Below are 19,421 nucleotides of genomic sequence, written 5' to 3' on the forward strand. Positions count from 1 at the left end.
ATATATCATTTTGTGCGTGTGCATACTTGGCTTTTTGCATAAGTGCTGCTGCACTTACCAGCAGTGCTTGTGTTAATGCTCAGTGCAGTACACTATGGATAAGTGTCCTAGTGAGAAACCCACCATCATCCAATGCGCTGTTTTGAGGAAAGTTTTGGCAGTGCATATTAGTGCAGAAATGAGTTGCACAGGGGTGACTGTATGAGCAAGGGATCAAATAACCAGCATGCAACTGTCCCCATCCCATAATGTCATCTGTATCCCATACCTTTCACAAATCCTTAAATGCATTCTCACTGTCTGCCATCTCTGGTAGAAGCATGGAGCCTGCACAACTCTGCTCTATTGTACTAAGTGTTGCAAGCACAGGATGTACAATCCTCTGTACTGGCAGAGCTATAAGAAGATGATGTGTGTGAAGGACAGACTGTTGTAGAACATAATGATAACCAATGCAAGGTTATTGGTGAAGTTTATAGAGCAGCTCTAGATGGTGAAGCACTATTTCTGGGCTTGAGAAATGAGCATGACCGGTTGGATTTCATCGTAATGCAGATTTGGGATAACAAGCAGTGGCTGCAGAACTTTCGGGTTTGCAAGGCCACATTTCTGTATCTGTGCTGAGCTTGCCCCAGCCCTCCAATGCAGGGCCACTAAAATGAGAGCTGCAGTGACAGTGGAGAAGTGAGTGGCAATTGCATAGTGGAAACTTCCATTGCTGGATTGCTACTGGTCAGTGGGAAATCATGTGGGAGCTGGAAAATCCTCTGCAGGGGCTGTTATCATGCAAGGGTGGCGGGCCATTTACTCATCTCCTGCTATGCAGAACTGTGACTCTCAGCAACTTGAAGGGCATCGTGTGTAGATTTGCAGCAGTAGGGTTCCCAAACTGCACTGGAGCAATAGACAGCACGCATATCCCTATTTTGGCACCAGACCACCTTACAGCAGATTAATACAACAGAACTATTTTTCTGTGGTTATGCAAGTCTTGATGGATCACTGGGGATGCTTCATCAACACCCATGTTGGCTGGTCAGGGAAGGTGCGTGACCCTTGCAATTTTAAGAAGATAGGAGCGTTCAGAAAGTTGGAAAGCAAGCACTTTCTTTCCTGATCAGCCATTAAATATCACCAGTGGTAAATGCCAGTAGTGATCCTGGGGAATCCAACCTATCCTTTGCTCCTCTAGCTTGTGAAGCTTTATGGTGGACTTTGTTTTACCTGGTCTTGCTATTTTGGAGCCTGTTAGGTTATCTTCTTCCAGATGGCTGCATTGTCTAGTTTGGTTCTTGCTTTGTTCTTCCTTGGCTGACCTCAGCTATAATCCAAGAAAGAGCACAACCCCTTCCAACTGCAGATCAGTTCTGTAAAGCTAACCTTTTCGGTGTCACTTTTTTATATATGGCAGTCAAGATTGCTGTAGTCACTCTTCTCTTGAGAACAGATAAACCATCCAAATGCCCAATGAAGTACTACATAGTAACGGCACAGGCAATTTCTTCTCTAACATAAGAATGGCCATACTGGATCAGACCAAGGGTCCATCTAGCCCAGTATCCCGTCTTCTAACACGGGCCAATTACAGGTGCCCCAGAGGGAATGAACAGCACAGGTAATCATCAAGTGAGCCATCCCCTCTCGCCCATTCCCAGCTTTTGGCAAACAGAGGCTAGGGAGACGATCACTATCTATCTTGGCTAATAGCCATTGATGGACCTATTCTTCATGAACTTATCTAGTTCTTTTTTGAATCCTGTTATAGCCTTGGCCCTCACAACATCCTCTGGCAAGGAGTTCCATAGCTTGACTTTGTGGTGTATGGAAAAAATACTTCCTTTTGCTTGTTTTAAACCTGCCTATTAATTTCATTTGGTGATCCCTAGTTCTTGTGTTATGAAGAGTAAATAACACTTCCTTATTTACTTTCTCCACACCGGTCATGATTTTATAGACCTCTGTCATATCCCCACTTAGTCATCTTTTCCAAGTTGAAACGTCCCAATCTTCTTAATCTGTCCTCATATGTCAGCTGTTCCATACCCCTAATCACTTTTGTTGTACTTTCCAATTCCAGTATATCTCTTTTGAGATGCAATGACCACATCTGCACACAGTATTCAATATGTGAGCATACCAGGATGGATTTATGTAGAGGCAGTATGATATTTTCTGGCTTATTATCTGTCCTTTTCTTAATTCCCAATATTCTGCTCTAGAATTGTTAATTGTAGATTTTAGAGCCCAAGAGGACCACAGATTTGTGAAAACTGTTTTGAGCTAAATCTGACTTATCTTGCTGAACTTGTTCCTTTTCCTACAGCAGGGCCTACTCTTCTTCACAGTTAATTTTTAAAGAGTATGCTTATACTTAAGGCTAAGATTTTTGTCATGGATATTTTTAGTAAAAAAAGTCAGGGACAGGTCACAGGCTTCTACTTTATCACCTGTGACCTGTCCCTGACTTTTTTACTAAACGTATCCATGACAAAAGGGAAGCCGCTGGACAGCACAGGTCCAGCTGGGAGCTCTGGGGTCCCCCTCCACCTCTGGCTCAGAGCTGCAGGATCCCCTGCCAACTGCAGTGGCTGGAGGCTGTGGGGGTCCTACCATTGCCGGTACCCCGCAGCTCCTGGCTTCCCATGGGAGGAGGCAAGACAATGCAGCTCCAAGCCACGGGCTAAAGTCACTGAGGTCTTTGGAAGTTGTGGATTCCTTGACCTCTGTGACAAAATCGTGGCCTTACTTACAGTTAGTTCAGTAGACGTGAATTATGTTGCCATTGATAAGTGGATTTTTGGCTGAGCAAAGCAAGGTCTTGCACTCAACTTGATGGCATTTCTTAGTTACACATTAATTTTTGAATGCTGCATTCAATTCCAAAGTTTTTGAGAATGTTCTGGGCAGCACCCTATTCTTTTTTTTGGAGGGGTGTGTGTGTGCGCAAATTAGAAAGCAGAGAAGGGAAAAAGGAGGACACAGTGCCCCTGGCATCTGGTTTGCAGATCCAGCAGTTAACAGCCACCTCTGTAGTTGTCTGTTGATCAAGAACTAGTTGAGGGCAACCATTAACATTTTCCAGCATGACAATACCCATTCTAGGCTCTACTCATATTCCCAATACCGTTTAAAAATGGTGACACACATAATGGCTTATCTCTCAGACAGAAAGTGGGGGGCAGTGGGCTTGGAGGTATGCTCGGAAGTGCGAACAGCCCAGGTTATAGAGGGAAGGGTGACTGGAACACAGAGTCCCTGGCATGGGTAGGTTGGGTTGCAGAAAGTGCCAGAAATACAAGGAGGTGGAAGGTTGGCATTCAGGAAGCTTGTTGGGGAGAATGGAGGAGTTGCAAGAAGCTCCTGGTGTGGCAGTGTACTTGGTCTACACAAGCAACTAGGTGTGTGATCCTCTAGTGTATTATGTTTTTGTTTGTTTTTGTTTTGTTTTTTAAATCTTGCTTGTTCACCAAAGTACTGTGATGGGTATATCTTATAAATTAAAAAAAAAAAAATGTCTACAAACCTAGCAATCTTCTGTTCTAGCATCAGCAAGTGTCAATATTGGCCAGCTGGAACATCAGCTTATATTATCAGTGGATCCCTGGAGAATTCGCCAGATTTTAATTGAGTTGCATGGCATGACCTCAGAACGCCAATTCTGGACAATTTCTAGCAAGGTAAATTATTTCTCGTATAGCTGATTATGTGCAGTAGAACCTCAAAGTTACGAGCACCTGAGTTACAAACTGACCAGTCAACCACGCATCTCCATGTGGAACCGGAAGTACACAATCAGGCGGCAGCAGAGATTGAGGAGGTGGGGAGAGGGGAAGCAAGTACTGTACTGTGTTAAACACAAACTACTTAAAAAAAAAAAAAAACAAAAAAAAAACCCACAGCATTTTTCTTCTGCGTAGTAAAGTTTCAAAGCTGTATAAAATCAATGTTCAGCTGTAGACTTTTGAAAGAATAACCATGACATTTTGTTCAGAGTTATGAACAACATCCATTCCTGAGGTGGGTTGTAACTGAGGTTCTACTGTAGTTGCATACAATAAACTTTCATTGTGGGAATATGATGTAGTAATTTGGAGAAGGGATTGACTGTTTAGACTCCTGGATTCTGATTTTTTTTCTTCTATTCTGACCTTCTGTGACACCTGAAATAACTTGCTAACTTCTGTTTCTTTCCCCATCTATATAATGGGGATGATGATGTAGCTAAGAATTCTATATTTTCTGTTAAAAGTTATAGAAGTATAAAGTATTATTGCACAATTTTCTCTGGTATGCATATGTTGATTCCTTGAGTTAGATAGAAATTGTTTTTAAATATGTAACTGTCTGTAATAAGTCTCTATTTTTATTTTAAAATCCATACCTAAAAAATGCTGCCATTCTGCTTTTTTGACTTAAATTATTGTAACGTACTATTAATTGGCAAAAAAGCTGTCTTGCATTTTAAGTTGAGTAAAGACTTTTTTCTTTTCGACTATTAAATATTCAAAGCATCAACAAAATAGGATACCAAGGGATTTATGTATTTTGTTATGTGGAGCAACTAGTGTGTTTTTATTTGCATATGAACCCTGTGTAAACTTACATTTGAAGAGGGTTTTTTAACTGTAGTATTCACATTCAGTTAATAAGAATTTTAAATGTATATGTTGAAGAGTTGGAAACGTGAGAAACTGCTGTTTTCTTTGAGTATTTCACTAAATCTGGTCACTAATGTTAAACCACTGTAAAAACAGTTAAAAAAAATCTGTTCCCTTTCAAATATTTTATATATTTATCTCTTAGTGGGAAGTACCAAATGTTTATGGCAGTGTTATCCTCGGAATTAAAGACAACTTGACTAGAGATTTGGTCTATATCCTGATGGCAAAGGGGTTACACTGCAGTGCAATTAAGGTGAGCAAACTATATATAAATATTTTTATAAATAGTTCATGGTTTTGATGTTTAATAATACAGATCATTCTCCCATAAAAAATATCCTGTTTTTCAATAAGACTTGACTATGTTCTGCCATTCTTTAGTTGCTTATGAAAAAACTGCTGTGCAGTAGGAATAGCCTAGTACATACTGATAAAAGCAGATGTATTCTTGCTGTAATAAGAACATAAACTAAATGAAGTATATTCTTCTGTAACATACAAGTGAAAGCATAGAGTAGGGTTTGAAGTACAGAACATGAGTCAGGAGATCTAGGTTTATAGCAGGGCTGTTAAGGTTAAGACCAGCTTTGTGTTTAAAACTTGGCTGTTCTCAGTGCTCTGAAATCCATATGAGTAAACATATTGCCTTAAAATGTGATGTGCCTCCTGGGGGCACTGGCTATTGTTACTGATCCAGATTTGGAGGCCTCTTGACCAACGAGTTTGTTCCCAAAATACAGCCTCTAGAGAAAAAACAGCTTTTCTTAAAGTTGACACATCTTGGCAATGTTTTTTGCTCACAGATAGAGATTAGAGCAGGACTCAGATCATCGAATGCCCAAAGGTTACCCTGACAGAGTTCATGTTACCTATCAACCCTTTGGGGGAAATCAGATTTAAATGTTTGAAAACGTTTGCTTCTCCAGTAATGCACGCTGAAGTCCACATGCCTAAGGCATTACACTGAGCAAGTGTGCAGAGAGAAGCTATCTGTTTAGAAAACTACTTATACATCAGTGTCTGGGTTCCTCTGAGGGTATGCTACAGTCATCAAGTCTGAGCACCACATGAGGCTCTGAGTACAGCTCCAAACCAGGGCAGAAATCTGAACTAAAAATAGCACACAATTTTCCAAACTGCCTCTGTCAAAGGGGGTGGGGAGTGGGAGGGCTTGGGGAAATGTAGTCTGACTACAACAGAATATTCAGAAGGTGCTGAAACTATTTTCTTAAACCTACGGAGGAAGCGAACGGAGTGGGAGGGTGGTTGGAGTTGGAGAGTAGGTGGGAATGGGGATTGTTTATCTCAGAGGTCTGACCCTTCTCTCTACCCCCACATGTGATCTGGGGATCCCCGCACACACATGCACACCAGGATCTGATATTTCCAGGTTTTCAGAAGCTTGAGTTTTTCTAAATTCAGTATTCTGGAAGGATGTAGCTATCTCTGGGCAACCCTGATTATGTGTTAATAAAGGTTGGGTTTTTTTGCCATTTAATCTATTTACAACTCTGCAACAAACTTCCTATAGCAGGGTGGGCAAACTACAGCCCATAGGCTGTGTCCGGTCCCTGGGAGTGGGATTGGCAGCTTGCCCCGCTCCACCTGCCTGGTGGGGTCGGCTTGCCCCGCTCTGCCTGACCGGTGCTCCAATGTGTACATGAGGGCACGCATGTTACTACGGCTGCACAACCCAAATGCTCCTCACATACCTGCTATTTGTTGGCTCAGGTGACTATGCTGTTTTAGTAGTGTTAATTTTCCATTGTTGCGGATAAAATGAAGAGTAGTTGGCCAGGGAGTGCCAGCTGCATTGTTCACGTTAATCAAAGAGGGCATGGAAAGGGAGTAAGTTTGGTTTAATTATCGTAATACGTGTTAGGATGGTATATTTATAATAGGAAGGTTTTATGTTTATTTCTACTAAAAATGATCTTTATTTAATAAAATGTATTTGAATATCTCCAAATTGTTAATTTCGTGAGCATTCATGGCCTGCCATGCAATTTCCATACCCCGATGTGGCCTCAGGCCAAAAAGTTTGCCCACCCCTGTCCTATAGCCTGTGCTTGTCACTTAACATCTCTGTGCCTTAGTTCCCCACCGATAAAATGGGTATATACTGAACTTAATTATTTTAGCCCTACAACTCTTCAGCAAGATGGAGTTTTTGCTTAGGACACATAATGATTAATACACTAACATTTCCAAATTTGGAAAAGACTTCTTGCAACTACCTAACACTTTTTGAATGAATATTCAGCATGTGAAACCCTGTTTCTTTGCCTCACAGTTCCTGGTTAATGAACTATACATAAGATGAAACTATAACCATTTTATAACTAGAAAACTCCAGAATGTGTGTTGAGTCTTGTGACTTTTCATTTTATAGTATGTTTTATTTCTGAACCTTTTTATTTAGCTTGAAGAATTTGGGATTCTAGAACTCCTGCATCTTTGAGGATTTGATAACATTTACTGTGGTATATTGGCTCAATCTGAAATTTACTTACATTATTCAAAGATTAGGGCTTGATCCTGAAAGGTAGCAAGAACCCACAACTCCCATTACATAGATGCCAAGGCTTGAAGTAATCCAGAATGGGTTAAAACAATATTCCAACACTTTTTTCTTACTATTGTAATTCAACCAAAGTAGCGATGTCGCTTTCACACATGCTGTGCTTTAATTACAGGATTTTGTTCATGCAAAGCAGCTTTTTGCTGCTTGCCTGGAGCTTGTGACAGAGTTTTCTCCAAAGCTGCGGCAGGTCATGCTGAATGAGATGCTGCTCTTAGACATTTACACTCACGAAGCAGGAGCAGGGGTTTCTGGAGAACGTCCTCCTCCTGATTTGATCAGCAGAGTCCGAGGATATTTGGAAATGAGGGTACCTGGTAAGAATGTAGCTGACTGATCTCTTAGGAAAGATACAGTGAAATGCGAAGGTGGTAACAGATTTGCAAAAGCAAGAAAATTCAGGGTTCTATGACCTTCAGTACTTAGGTTATAACCAAGAACAATAATAAAAAGTAGTAAAGTATTAAATATATTTTAGTTGTCTTAGTGAGTTTTAGCATCTTGAAGTGATCTAGCTGTCCATGGCTGCACTTTTGCTAATTTCTTTAAAATAGAGCTGGGCAAATAACTGGTTTTTGTTCTCTGGCAACTTAGAGGCAAAAATTGGTTTGACCCAAACGGAAACTGATATTTTTGCATGCTGTGTGTGTTTGTAGCCATTTTGGTCCCAGGATATTAGAGACACAAGATGAGTGAGGCAGTAGGTGGTGAGAGAGACAAGCTTTTGAGCTTACACAGCTCTTTATCAGGTGACCTGTGTAAGCTCAAAAGCTTGTGTGTCCCACCAGCAGAAGTTGGTGCAATAAAAGATATTACCTCACCCACCTTATCTCACTGAAATCATTTGGAATTTTTAGCAAGTCAAAAAAACACATTGTTTTGGATTGAATAAGTTATTGTTTCCAGACATTTTAATCTGACATTTGAATCTCTACTCTGAAGCAGGAGTTTGAATCCTGGCCTCTCCCTTCCCAGCTGAGTGCTATAACCACTGGCTATAGGGGGATTCTGGAGTGGATCTCCTAGTCCCTCCTGTTGAAGATGTTCTGCTTCATGTAAATAATTAAACACTGGATCAGGGATTTGGATGAAGAAGAATCAAGTTCCAAGAGAGTGCCCTAATGACCAGGCTGGAGAGTCATATTCATTCTCTCTCTCTCTCTCACATATATGATTGTTCATTGGTATTTTAACAAATACCGTTTTGGAAGCTGGTTACTGCAACTTCTGTTTACAATCTTCTAAAGGCTATGTGCTGCTTTTCATAAGCATGGAATACCTACAGCTACGAGATAAGTTAATGGAAGCTGCTGATGCTCATTTCCTCTTAAAAATTAGGCCCCCTCTGTATCCATCTACCATGTTTGCTACTATAGAATATAAAAAGCTGAAATGTTTTAATGTGAGGATATATGTTTGGTACAGTGTAGGCCTAACCGCACAACTCCTGGTCTTAATTGAAATTATTTCTAGATCTTCCCAGCTGTTTGTGATGTTTATAAATGATAGTGTTTCATGGGGGAAAAAATTGATGACCTAATATTAGTTGATGAGCTCAACGTTTTTTTATAAATCTCTTCTAGATATTCCTCTTCGACAAGTTGTAGCAGAGGAATGTGTTGCCTTCATGTTAAACTGGCGGGAGAATGAATACTTAACTATGCAAGTTCCTTTACTTCTGGTTCAGACTAATCCATATGTGAAGGTAATGGATGTTCAGACGGAAAGGGGCAAGATGCCGTACTATGCCTCTTTTTCTTTCTTCTCCTCCTCTCCCTCCCCCCCCCCCCCCCCCCAGGTTCTAGTACTTCTGAAGGCATGTGTCATTCTTCATTGTTTCTGTCAAGTTTCATTCTAACTGCAGTAATGAGTGGGAAGAGATCTTCCAACGAACCAGATACTGTGTAGCAAAACTGAGCACTGTTAGTTGAAATTCAGTAATATCTAGAAATAAGGTTGATTTGTCTCTGGATTCTGTCTGTGCTACAAGAGTAACTGAGACAGGAGATGGGGCTTATACCACCTTTGTCCACTGACCTGATAGCAATCTGGTTTCATCCGTATCTAGCACAGGAGAGACATAAACAGTAATGAGTAACCTACCTATACCGAATATTGAAACAATGCTGTGAATGGGTCCGCTGCCTCAATTATATTAGGAACATGAATTATTTCAGTAGGAGGTTTAGGTGTGAAAAGGATTAAAGATTGGGCTGTACGTGTATTGTGTTCATAGAGCTCTCACTTTCCTAATAAACTTCAGTGGTTTGCAGTTTCCAACTCATTACTGACTGTATATTAAATATTACAGTGGCATTCAAACACCTATTACTTTGGAGTTCTACTTTTCAAAAATATTTGGTTTTTTTGGTAGCAATATTATGATTACATACCAGATTATTACCTTAAAGCAAAATACGCAAACTGTGTTTTTAGTGGTGAAAATTCTGCTGATCCATTCAGCCTGCTTTGCAGTTACTGTTGATATTTTTAAACTTCTTTATATTCATATTTTACTTGCTAGAATGTATAGATAAATGCTGCCCTTAGTTTTGCAGTGTGACCTGAATTCTAATTAGATCAAGAATGTAGCATTGTTTTCTTGGACCTGTTGTGGTTTCCCTAGGCTGCATCTTTATATTAAAAATAAAGATGTCTGCAGTTTGCTCCCTTTTATGAAAATTAGTTGCAGGCCTCAAGCTCCTGGTTAGATGACCTGTGTCACAAAGAGTAGTCATCCTTACTAGTGTGGTATGAAATAGCCTATTTAGACCAATAATCCCTTTTATCCCTTGTAAATATGCAAAGAAGCTCTAGCCACTGTATTTTTGCTGTTTTGTTTTGCTTAGTTGGGGCAGCTTTTGGCTGCCACATGCAAAGAACTTCCAGGCCCCAAAGAAAGTAGGCGGACAGCTAAAGACCTTTGGGAAGTCGTTGTGCAGATCTGCAGTGTATCCAACCAGCACAAGCGAGGGAATGATGGCAGAGTGAGTTTAATAAAACATAGAGAGTCTACATTAGGCATTATGTACAGGTATGTGTCCATGAATTATTTAATAAAATCAATCTTTGAATTCTAAATTTGGCCTTGTCTTCATTCAGGAATTACCCTGTTTCAGCAATCAGTGGCCAGCAACTGGCATAGCTACAACAGGCTGGGCATTTTTACCAAAGAGCATTCAGTGCAAATCCCACCTGCTCTGCTCTTTACCCTTAGCGGTCGGCATCAGCATTGATATAGTGACACTGATTGTTAAATCAAGGCTATTCTCAAAAGTGGACAAGGCCTTTGAATACTTAAGATGAAATCCTGACTCCACTGAAGTCAATGAAAAAAATTCCTAATGACTTCAGTGGGCCCAAGATTTCACCTTTTAATATATAAGCCTCTGCTAATTTTATTTGATTAACCCAGAGGCACCCACACTGTGTCCAACTGAGAGCCATTTGCAGCTTGTCTATAGCCAATGTTGTCTCCAGGCCTCTGCCAAGGTTACAGTGATGTGTTACATGCCAGATCTCTGGTCTTCACAGGCCAGCACTCTGTACTAAATCTCGCGGGGCTTTGTTTAAGAGTAAAACTTTATGGAACGTTCTTTAGCCATCCTTGTGCTGATCTGGTTAATATGCATCTAAAACCAAGCTGCTTTGTCTTTCAGTACTATGTGATTGGCTGGAGGAGAGGGTATAGAGGCTTGCTTTTTATGTTCTTGTGATTACATATTTTCTGAAGCAAAAGGGAGCCAAGGCCTAGGTGTACACTGCAATATTGAACCTGTTACAACTCCTCTAGTTCAAACAATAAAAGGTGATAACCTTGTCTTGATAGGAAAACTGTTTAGAATTTGATGGTAAAGGCTCCATCTCTTGTTTGAAATGTGTGATGGTGAGAATTTCCAGGTCCAGCAGTAGTATTACCAACTGCATATACAATAAAAACAGCTGCAGTGTATCTTTGCTTATTAGTCTTTGGCTCACTGCTTTGATCCCAGCCTGTAGAATTATGTTTGTGGCCCTGACTGCCGTGCATTAAAAGTTCTCTTCACGTGATTGTATATGTCCATTCCACTTCAGGTGTCTGCACACCAGAGCTGGAGAACTTTTTCACATAGCGGAATTCATCAGGGCAGCGCATGTGCTTTCTGCACGCTTGTGCTGCTAGTCGATGGTATAACAGGCAAAGCTGCCCTGACCCTCAGTTCCTTCTCATTCCTCTTGGTCAGTAGTTGTCACACATGTGAGCTCTTCTTACTCCTTCCCTTTCTCTTTAGATCCCCTCTAAAGAAATAATTTCTTGAGCAAAATTCTTTAGCTAATTAAAATAATTAGTTTGTAGTGATACTCATTTTAAGCTTCCTTTATACTCCCCTCCCCCCCCCCCCCGAGTTTCAGCTTGGTCCCCTAAGTCCCCAGCTTATTACCATTCAGTAATAAGTCCATGCCAGTTAGCAATCTCCACTGCAGCTTCTTAGAGTATTTAGGAGAGGGTCACATTAGGTACAAGTGCCCTATATGAAAAATTGAAAAATTGGGGGGAGTTCAGAGCAGCCATTAGTGATTATAATTATAGACTTAAGCTAAATAGATTGAGTGCCTTAACAGTGAGAAGGTTAATGGGTGACTTGATTACAGTCAGAAGTACCTACGTGGGCAACAGATATTTTATAGTGGATTCTTCAGTCTAGCTGACAAAAGTATAACATGATCCAGTGGCTGGAAGTTGAAGCTGACAAATTCAGACTGGAAATAAGATGTAAATTTATAGCAATGATTAACCTTTAAAGATTAACCGTTAAAACAATTTACCAAAAGCTGTGGATTCTTCATCACTCAACAGTTTTTAAATCAAGATTGAATGTTTTCCTAAAAGATGTGCTCTAGGAATTATTTATGGGAAATTCTATGGCTAGGGTGACCATAAGTCCAGTTTTGGCTGGGGGACAGTCTTTTAAAGGTCTGTCCTGCCATCCTGCATTTGTCCTGTTTGCTCCTGCAACTTGAGCTGTGTGTACAGCAGCGGGGTCCACATAGGAAGTTAGTGTGTGGTACACTATGTGCTGTAGATTTACACTCCAGCTTGCTGTGCACTATTTCATCTATAGAGTGCACAGTCTGCAAGGCTTCTTCATGCTCCTATTATATTAAGCAATGGACTGTGCTAAAATAAAAGCAAAGGACAAACTAATTTGAAAAATATTATTCTTGGTGTAACACTTAAAATGGAACAGTCCAACATCAGTAATGGAATTAATGAAGAACAATGATGAGCATTCCTCCTTAATGCTCCCTATGTATATGCAAAATTGAAATTAAGAATATTCCAGTAGGTCAACAGTCTGTTTTGCTTGACCACCACTGTATTATTTCTGATGAACAAATGTTTCTATGCACTTTCAATTCTGTTTGATACCTTACACATGTAATATGTATCTCTTATTTAGGAATGAATTACTCTCTTTTATCAAAAAGTTACGGGTAAGTTTTATGTTGCAGACTTTAACATCTGTTGCTTTATTTCCCTTGGTATAATATTTCATGGATCATGTTGCCTGTTACTTCAGAAAATGTTGAGTATTACGTAAATTTTTTTTTTTATGGCAGATGATGTAATTGGGAATTTGTCTAATCATACAAACAATGGTTTGCCAAATAGCTTGCTTAAAATTCCACTAGCTTCTGATAGCAGAGATCTTATTAAGCTAACGATCATAGAATGAGGTAGATAAACTTTAATAAATAGACGACAACCATAAAACCAACATTCACCTAAAGATGACATAGCTGACTTTGTTTACAATTAAGAATTCAGATGAAATTTTCTTTCTCTTCTGTTCAAACTGACTCCTTCTCTATTACCTTAAAGTCTAATGTGGACTGTATTTTATGCACCCCAATCTAAACACTTCCATAAGGGCGGGCAGGCAGACAGCTGCTGTTTTGGATCGCAAGAAACATATGCACAAGTCAGAAAGTAATGTGTTTTTGGTTTTTTTTTTAATTTGTAGAGTATTATAGTACCCATTTCACTTTAAAGCCAGGGGGGGAATAAATATGCACAGTGGCCTAAAATAAGCACCACTAATTTAACATCTTTCTGAGTAGTTTATTAAGGGACTGTCTTTTAGGGCTTGTCTACACAGGGAGCTATTCCTGATCAGCTCCGTGTGCTGGATGCCCTATTAGTTTAATTCATTTTGGACATGGATTAAGCTAATAGAGAATAAGGCACTCTTGTTCTGGAATAAGAGCATCCACACATGGAGCTAATCAGGAATAGTTAATCTGATTTAAATTCACATTATTCCTTATCCTAGATTAATCTCCATGCATAAAAATAGTTGTACAAAGACTTAAAAGTCCTTGTAAACCCCTTAAAGGATACATCTGCCCTGGAAGAAATAACACTGATATGTGTTGGCTGTCCCTGATGAGGAGGAGAGAGAAAATGGGCTATTGTGTAATCTTGTTCTTTTTCTTCTTCTTCCATCATAGGAACCACTGGTTTTGACTACAATATTATCCCTGTTTGTTAAGCTTCATAATGTTCGGGTCAGTACAGTGTCATCATTATCCTTCCTTTTTTGAACTGCATATTTGCTTCGGTAACTCCTATTTTAATGTCTTTCTCCTCTTAGGAAGACATTGTGAATGATATTGCAGCAGAGCATATTTCTATTTGGCCATCAACTATTCCCAAGTAAGATACCTACTAATATAAAATACTGTTTTCTAATTATTTATGTGTATAGTGTATCTAGTTGCAGCTATAATGTTACCTAGTTTTCTATTAGAAGGCATAGTTGCATTCATTCAAGTGGGATTCTGATGTAGCCTTACAATGGATCTTTGCTCACAGACATGGATGCCCCTGATAGAGGAGCAAGTACAAATGTGGTTTTTCATTTGTTACCTTATTACTACTTATTTAGTAGCTCTAGAAGTTCGTGTTATGAAGTGTTAATTTATCCAAAATGTTAACAGTGGCAAAGGGTGTGTGTGCTTATGTATGTAATGTTATCTCTTGAAAACAAACGTGGAGTTCGATGCATTTAAGCTTTGTTTTATTACCTCATGCACCTTATCTACACTAGGGCTATATCTGCACTACCAAAAAGTGTGTTTTTTTACAGCATAAATAACTAACAGCACATCCCCACCCGAAATCCTGTGGTAAAAACATCTCTCTTCTTGGAAGAGGAAAAAAGGCTAGCTCATTTCCCTTCCTCCACCCTCCCCATTACAATTTCCCAGTGTAGCTCCATCAGTGGGAGCACTTGAGTATACACATCACTGTCAACCACATATTATGTAGATCTGCTCTGAGCCAGGTTAGGTATTTATTATTATTTGTATTCTAGTAGCACTTAAAAGGCCCCAATTGGGGATCAGGGCTCCTATTGTGCTGGGTGTGCACAATAGTCCCTGCCATAAAAGAGCTTACAGTATTAACAATGACTAAGCACACAATGGCTAAACAATGATTTAAAACTCCTGTAGCTGGTCTGCACTAGTGCTTCCAGTATTACTGCCACTGAACTAATGCTCCCAGTATTACTGCCATCTAGACTCATTCCTAAACCTGTAGCAAATCCGATCTTATCACAGGTGGTAGTTTCCTTTTCCCACTTTTTTGGTGGAAGCTAAATTTTGCGTAGGACTGTTCTGCACTGGCAGGTGAAAAGTGTCAGAGATGGGTGGGTGTGGTGCAGTGATACAAGGTATGTCTCCAGATAGTACAGGCAGGTTTGTTCACTTGGGAAATTTTAAAACAGGATTCTTCTCTAAAGTGGTAAATTATTTTTAGGAGATAACTGACAAAGGTCCTGAGACAGCTGAAAAGTCCTGAGGGGAGAACTGAGTAATTTCAGAGATGAGTTTTTAAATCAGTGGTACCTAAAATTTTTACCTTGCATTCCCCCTTACCTCCATGCATGCCCTCCTCCATCCCAGGGCTGGGATCGGGGCTGCAGCTCTGGGATGGGGGGGACACAGACAAGGGTAATGAAGCCAAGGGTGGGGCCACAGCTGGGGGCAGGTGTAGGGCCATGAGCTGGGGTGGAGCTTGGTGGCATTCCCTCCTCACCTCCTGTGGGGGCTGGCCTGGGTCCCAGCCCCACACCCCAGAATGTTCTACCACACTCCTTTCGGGGGCATGCCCTACAGCTTGGGGACCTCTGCTTTAAATGAACACTTTTTAATAGGAGACTAACCCTCACCCAAGTGTGCACCAAGGATATATATGATAGGAAAATCATGCAATTTGGCCCCCACCCAAATTACCCCCTATTTATAACTGCACAGGTCATAACTTGTTTTTCTAACAAGTTAATGAGTATTGCAGTGCTGTTGGATAGCCAGATCAGAAGATGTTTTTTCCAATGTTTCCAAAAAGACAGCTGTAAAGTGGAAAACTTTTTTTTTTAAATGTGGAGAGTCTATATATTCCACCAGGAGAAACTACTAATGTGCTAAATTCCTGGTATCACTCACTTCCCAATCAGTATTGCATGCCTGCATGCTTTCTACCACTGGAGGTTGCTGTTTCGATGGTTGTTATGCAAGTCCTGCAGTGAATCTGGACCAACACAGGTTTGAAGTGTAACTTCTCTGTTCTTGAAAGTGAGACCCCATTGCTTGCAGTTTACTTCAAGGGTACCACTCTTTCCCAAGGTCTTATGTAGTCATTGATACCATTCTAAACTTTATGAAACTGTGGTTGATGTATTTGAAAGGTCTCAATACAGGAGATAAAATAGGGTAACAATCTTAATGGTGGTAAATCTTATTGGGGGGAGGGATATTTAAATTTTTTTTAGCAAAATGACTTCATTCTTAAAGTAGATCTGAAATGAGCTTGTTTGTTTCATTATAGTGATTGACATTACAAAACTGCCTCTTTCTTTAGCCTTCAGTCAGTGGATTTTGAAGCTGTAGCTGTTACCGTAAAAGAGCTGGTCAGTTATGCATTGACTATAAACTCAAACAACCACTTCTGGTTAATTATTCAGGCAGATATTTATTTTGGTAAGTGAAACCAACGTGTGTGTGTGTGCGCGCACGCACACTTGTATGCACTGTGCTCTGTCTTAAGAGTTACTTACCCTAATGTATCTTTTTGCATAAGAGCGAAAGCTATGTTATATCTTATACTAATCATTAATCAGTAAAAGCTTAAATAGCACAGAGCTTTTAAAAATGGCAGTGTTTTTGGACTCAAATATGTAAATGGATTGACAAGGGCAGATCTTGAAGAGCATGCATTGTAAAAGTCAGCGAGATTCCATGTGGTCACGTAAATCATCCTGCCGGATGGGGGCTTTGGGTTCTTTCTCATTATTTTAAAAACTGAAATAAGTAGTTGTGACTTCAAATCTTCAGTGCTAAAGGAAAAATTTAAGATGCTAATACTCTAATTTATATACCAGTCTGTAGAATCAGGTGAATATTTGTATTCAGTGATCCAAAAAAAAGTGAAATGTAGTTATGAGACCCTTGCTGGAGTAGGGCTCAGAGGTGGTAACTCCCTGCCTAAACTGGAAAGTTTTTAAAAGTAAGATTCTAATAACCCAGCTCAGCCCTGTCCATGCTGGCAAATCAAATAGTAAGGGAAAACCAGTTAAGCAGTTTAGACATTGTTCCTCAAATTCATTGTAAGGGTCAAGATAGGCAAGACATGATAAATCCTGCTCCCTAACCTGTTGCATTTTGAAGGTGAATTAAATGTTCCCTGGATAGTTTGTGGGTCAGATACCGTCCATTTGTGGCTAAAAGCCCACATGGGTGCTAGAAAATTTGAGTTTCCACTTGCAGTGTTTCATTCAAATTTGTTTTGAGAGAACAGTCTCTCAGAATGACAAGGCACCTGTCAGTCCCATGAATCTGTGGATGTTAAGAGATTCAAACAAATCTGAGTGTACCAGGAGGGGCTTGTGTGCAGTGGCTACTGCCTCTGCATTGCTTCCTTGGCTCCCCACTTCAAAATAGCAGCATGTGACCTGCATTCTTTTTCCAAAGGTAAGGAAGTTGCTCTTGGTTCTAGTAAGAACAGGGGGTGGTACTGATACCAATAGTACCAGTTAGAGCCATAAAATAGTTGAGTGCCAGCACAGAACCATTCAGATAAGCGTCGAGTTGTGGTGGAGCCAGTGTTCTGAGCAGTGGATGGGAGCATTGTGAGACTGCAGTGGGAAAATCAAATATATTAGTTCAGTGATAATATTTGCCATTTCTTTCCACATCTGTCCAATAGTTTGAACTGAATTAGTGTAGGGAGACGTTTATAAGATTTTTTTTGAGCTTGTGTACTGGGAACGTCTGTGTAATATTAGTACAGTGGTGTATGAACAAACATTTCAGGTGCTTGCACAGTTACTGGGAATGTCAACATTCTGTAATATGGATAAGATGCCAGAGTTCAAACTCTGCAATCTGATTTCTAGCACCATTTGCTTATTCTTGTCACCCCCGTATCTGAGCTGCCACTTGACTCTGTTCTTTCCATCCTGGATCCTGTAAATCCCCTTTGAGATCACTAACCTTCTGTGAAGCCTTGACAGTTGCCTCGAATGTTTTGAAATAAAAATCTGCAGCAGCACCTGCTAACAGTCTTCAGTCCAGCTGTGACAGTTTGTTGGTGCTCTGATATTACAAATGATGCATGTTGGAAACCCGTGTGTGTGGCAGAGAACTGATTCAGGGTGAGGCAGCAATGTGGCAAATAAATTAACCCCATGGGGCAACAGAATGGTACAAATTAAACTATTTTTAAAAAGTCCCACTTGCTCTCCACAACTAATCAGAGTGAAAATGTTTTAAAATATGAAAAATAATTAAGAGAAACTTGCTTAAAACCCTGGGCTTCATAGTTGTCAATGAGCTTTACTGATTAATCTAAGTGTAATAATGGTTACAGTGTTGCCACCTCCATGGACAAGTATGCATTTATACCTAGGTGATGAGTAATTCTTCAAGTAGAATTAAACTGTAGTGAACTTTAAATTGTTACAAATGTTTACATTGTGATTTTTGAGATTATTCTAACCTTTTCCTCCCTGCTGTAGCAACAAATCAGTATTCAGCAGCCCTTCATTATTACCTTCAAGCAGGAGCAGTATGCTCTGATTTCTTTAATAAGATGGTACCGCCTGATGTATACACAGACCAGGTGAGTTATGCTATTAAAATATTTGGCACCGTGGAAACACTCTTTTGGATTTGTAGATATGAGACAACTGTACACTAATCGGGGTGGACCTTATCTAACCACATAAGTTAATATATAGTGTGTGTGAATGTATAGATATTTAGCTATTTTAAATTACATAAACATAATATATTTCCTTCATTGCTTGAAACTCAAAGTCTATAGGTTTCTACTGTGCTGATGCACAGGTGGGTGGATGTGTCTTACTCATTTTTTAAGTAACTTGTAGAGATTGAGCATATAATCTATTTATGGAAAGCACACAAACTGATGTTGGATTTATATATACCTGAGTGGAATCCTCAGAATATTTATGCAATTATACATTAGCAAACTAATCAACCTTTTACAAAGTTTGTAATTACATTTTTAAATTAACTATACATCTGTGCATTTCTAAACTACCCTGTTACTGTAAAGGATGAGCAGTGGATATGGATTATATAAATAGTGAGAGCAGTTTCTTCACCTACTTTAAGTATAACCATAGGCTTCTGTCTTTGAGCACAAAGTCACACTTTCTTTGGGGAATGCTGTGGTGAACAAGGGTTCCTTATAACATTGCCTCAGGGTGATGAGGGTAGGACTATAACTTGACCTCCTTTGGGAATAATGTTTTATGGTATGTCTACACAGCAATGTAGTCTGTGCTCAAGCCTAACCTAACCTAGAGCTCAAACCTAGGGTCCAAGCCCTATTGGACACAGTCCCAGCTTGACTCTGGTCCCGGAAGTCCTCTGGATGTATCCCAAAGTTCCGTGGGGCAACTTCATTTAATCCTTTCTCTTCCGACAATCTGTGGTGCAGTCTATTGCACTCTGTATTACAAACAGAAGCCATGCCTCCCTTTGCAAATGGAATAGCTCAGATCAGCATTAACCCAGTGTCTGCTGAACACCAGTCAGCAAGCACGCTATCAGAGAGCCTGTGGGGTGTTCAGTGGAGACGGATGAGAAGATGCTTTTTGCAAAGGGAT

General features: G+C 39.9%; 1 protein-coding gene across 3 annotated transcripts in view; it reads left to right on the plus strand.

Moving 5' to 3' along the window:
- The window catches only part of INTS8 (integrator complex subunit 8), a 75,193-nt gene that overhangs the window by 32,940 nt on the left and 22,832 nt on the right, over positions 1-19,421 (plus strand). For all 3 annotated transcript variants that reach the window (XR_007772614.1, XM_050940700.1, XM_050940699.1), the window contains exons 13-22: positions 3,544-3,677; positions 4,804-4,914; positions 7,358-7,559; positions 8,826-8,947; positions 10,092-10,276; positions 12,684-12,717; positions 13,735-13,791; positions 13,878-13,939; positions 16,148-16,266; positions 18,303-18,406. Coding sequence is in view for 2 of the 3 variants with exons in the window: in XM_050940700.1 (XP_050796657.1) it covers positions 3,544-3,677; positions 4,804-4,914; positions 7,358-7,559; positions 8,826-8,947; positions 10,092-10,276; positions 12,684-12,717; positions 13,735-13,791; positions 13,878-13,939; positions 16,148-16,266; positions 18,303-18,406 (1,130 nt within the window). In the remaining variant the exon portion in view is untranslated. The remainder of the gene's footprint in view (positions 1-3,543; positions 3,678-4,803; positions 4,915-7,357; positions 7,560-8,825; positions 8,948-10,091; positions 10,277-12,683; positions 12,718-13,734; positions 13,792-13,877; positions 13,940-16,147; positions 16,267-18,302; positions 18,407-19,421) is intronic.

This window comes from Gopherus flavomarginatus, chromosome 2, assembly GCF_025201925.1.
Source record: "Gopherus flavomarginatus isolate rGopFla2 chromosome 2, rGopFla2.mat.asm, whole genome shotgun sequence".
Taxonomy (NCBI): Eukaryota; Metazoa; Chordata; order Testudines; family Testudinidae; genus Gopherus; species Gopherus flavomarginatus.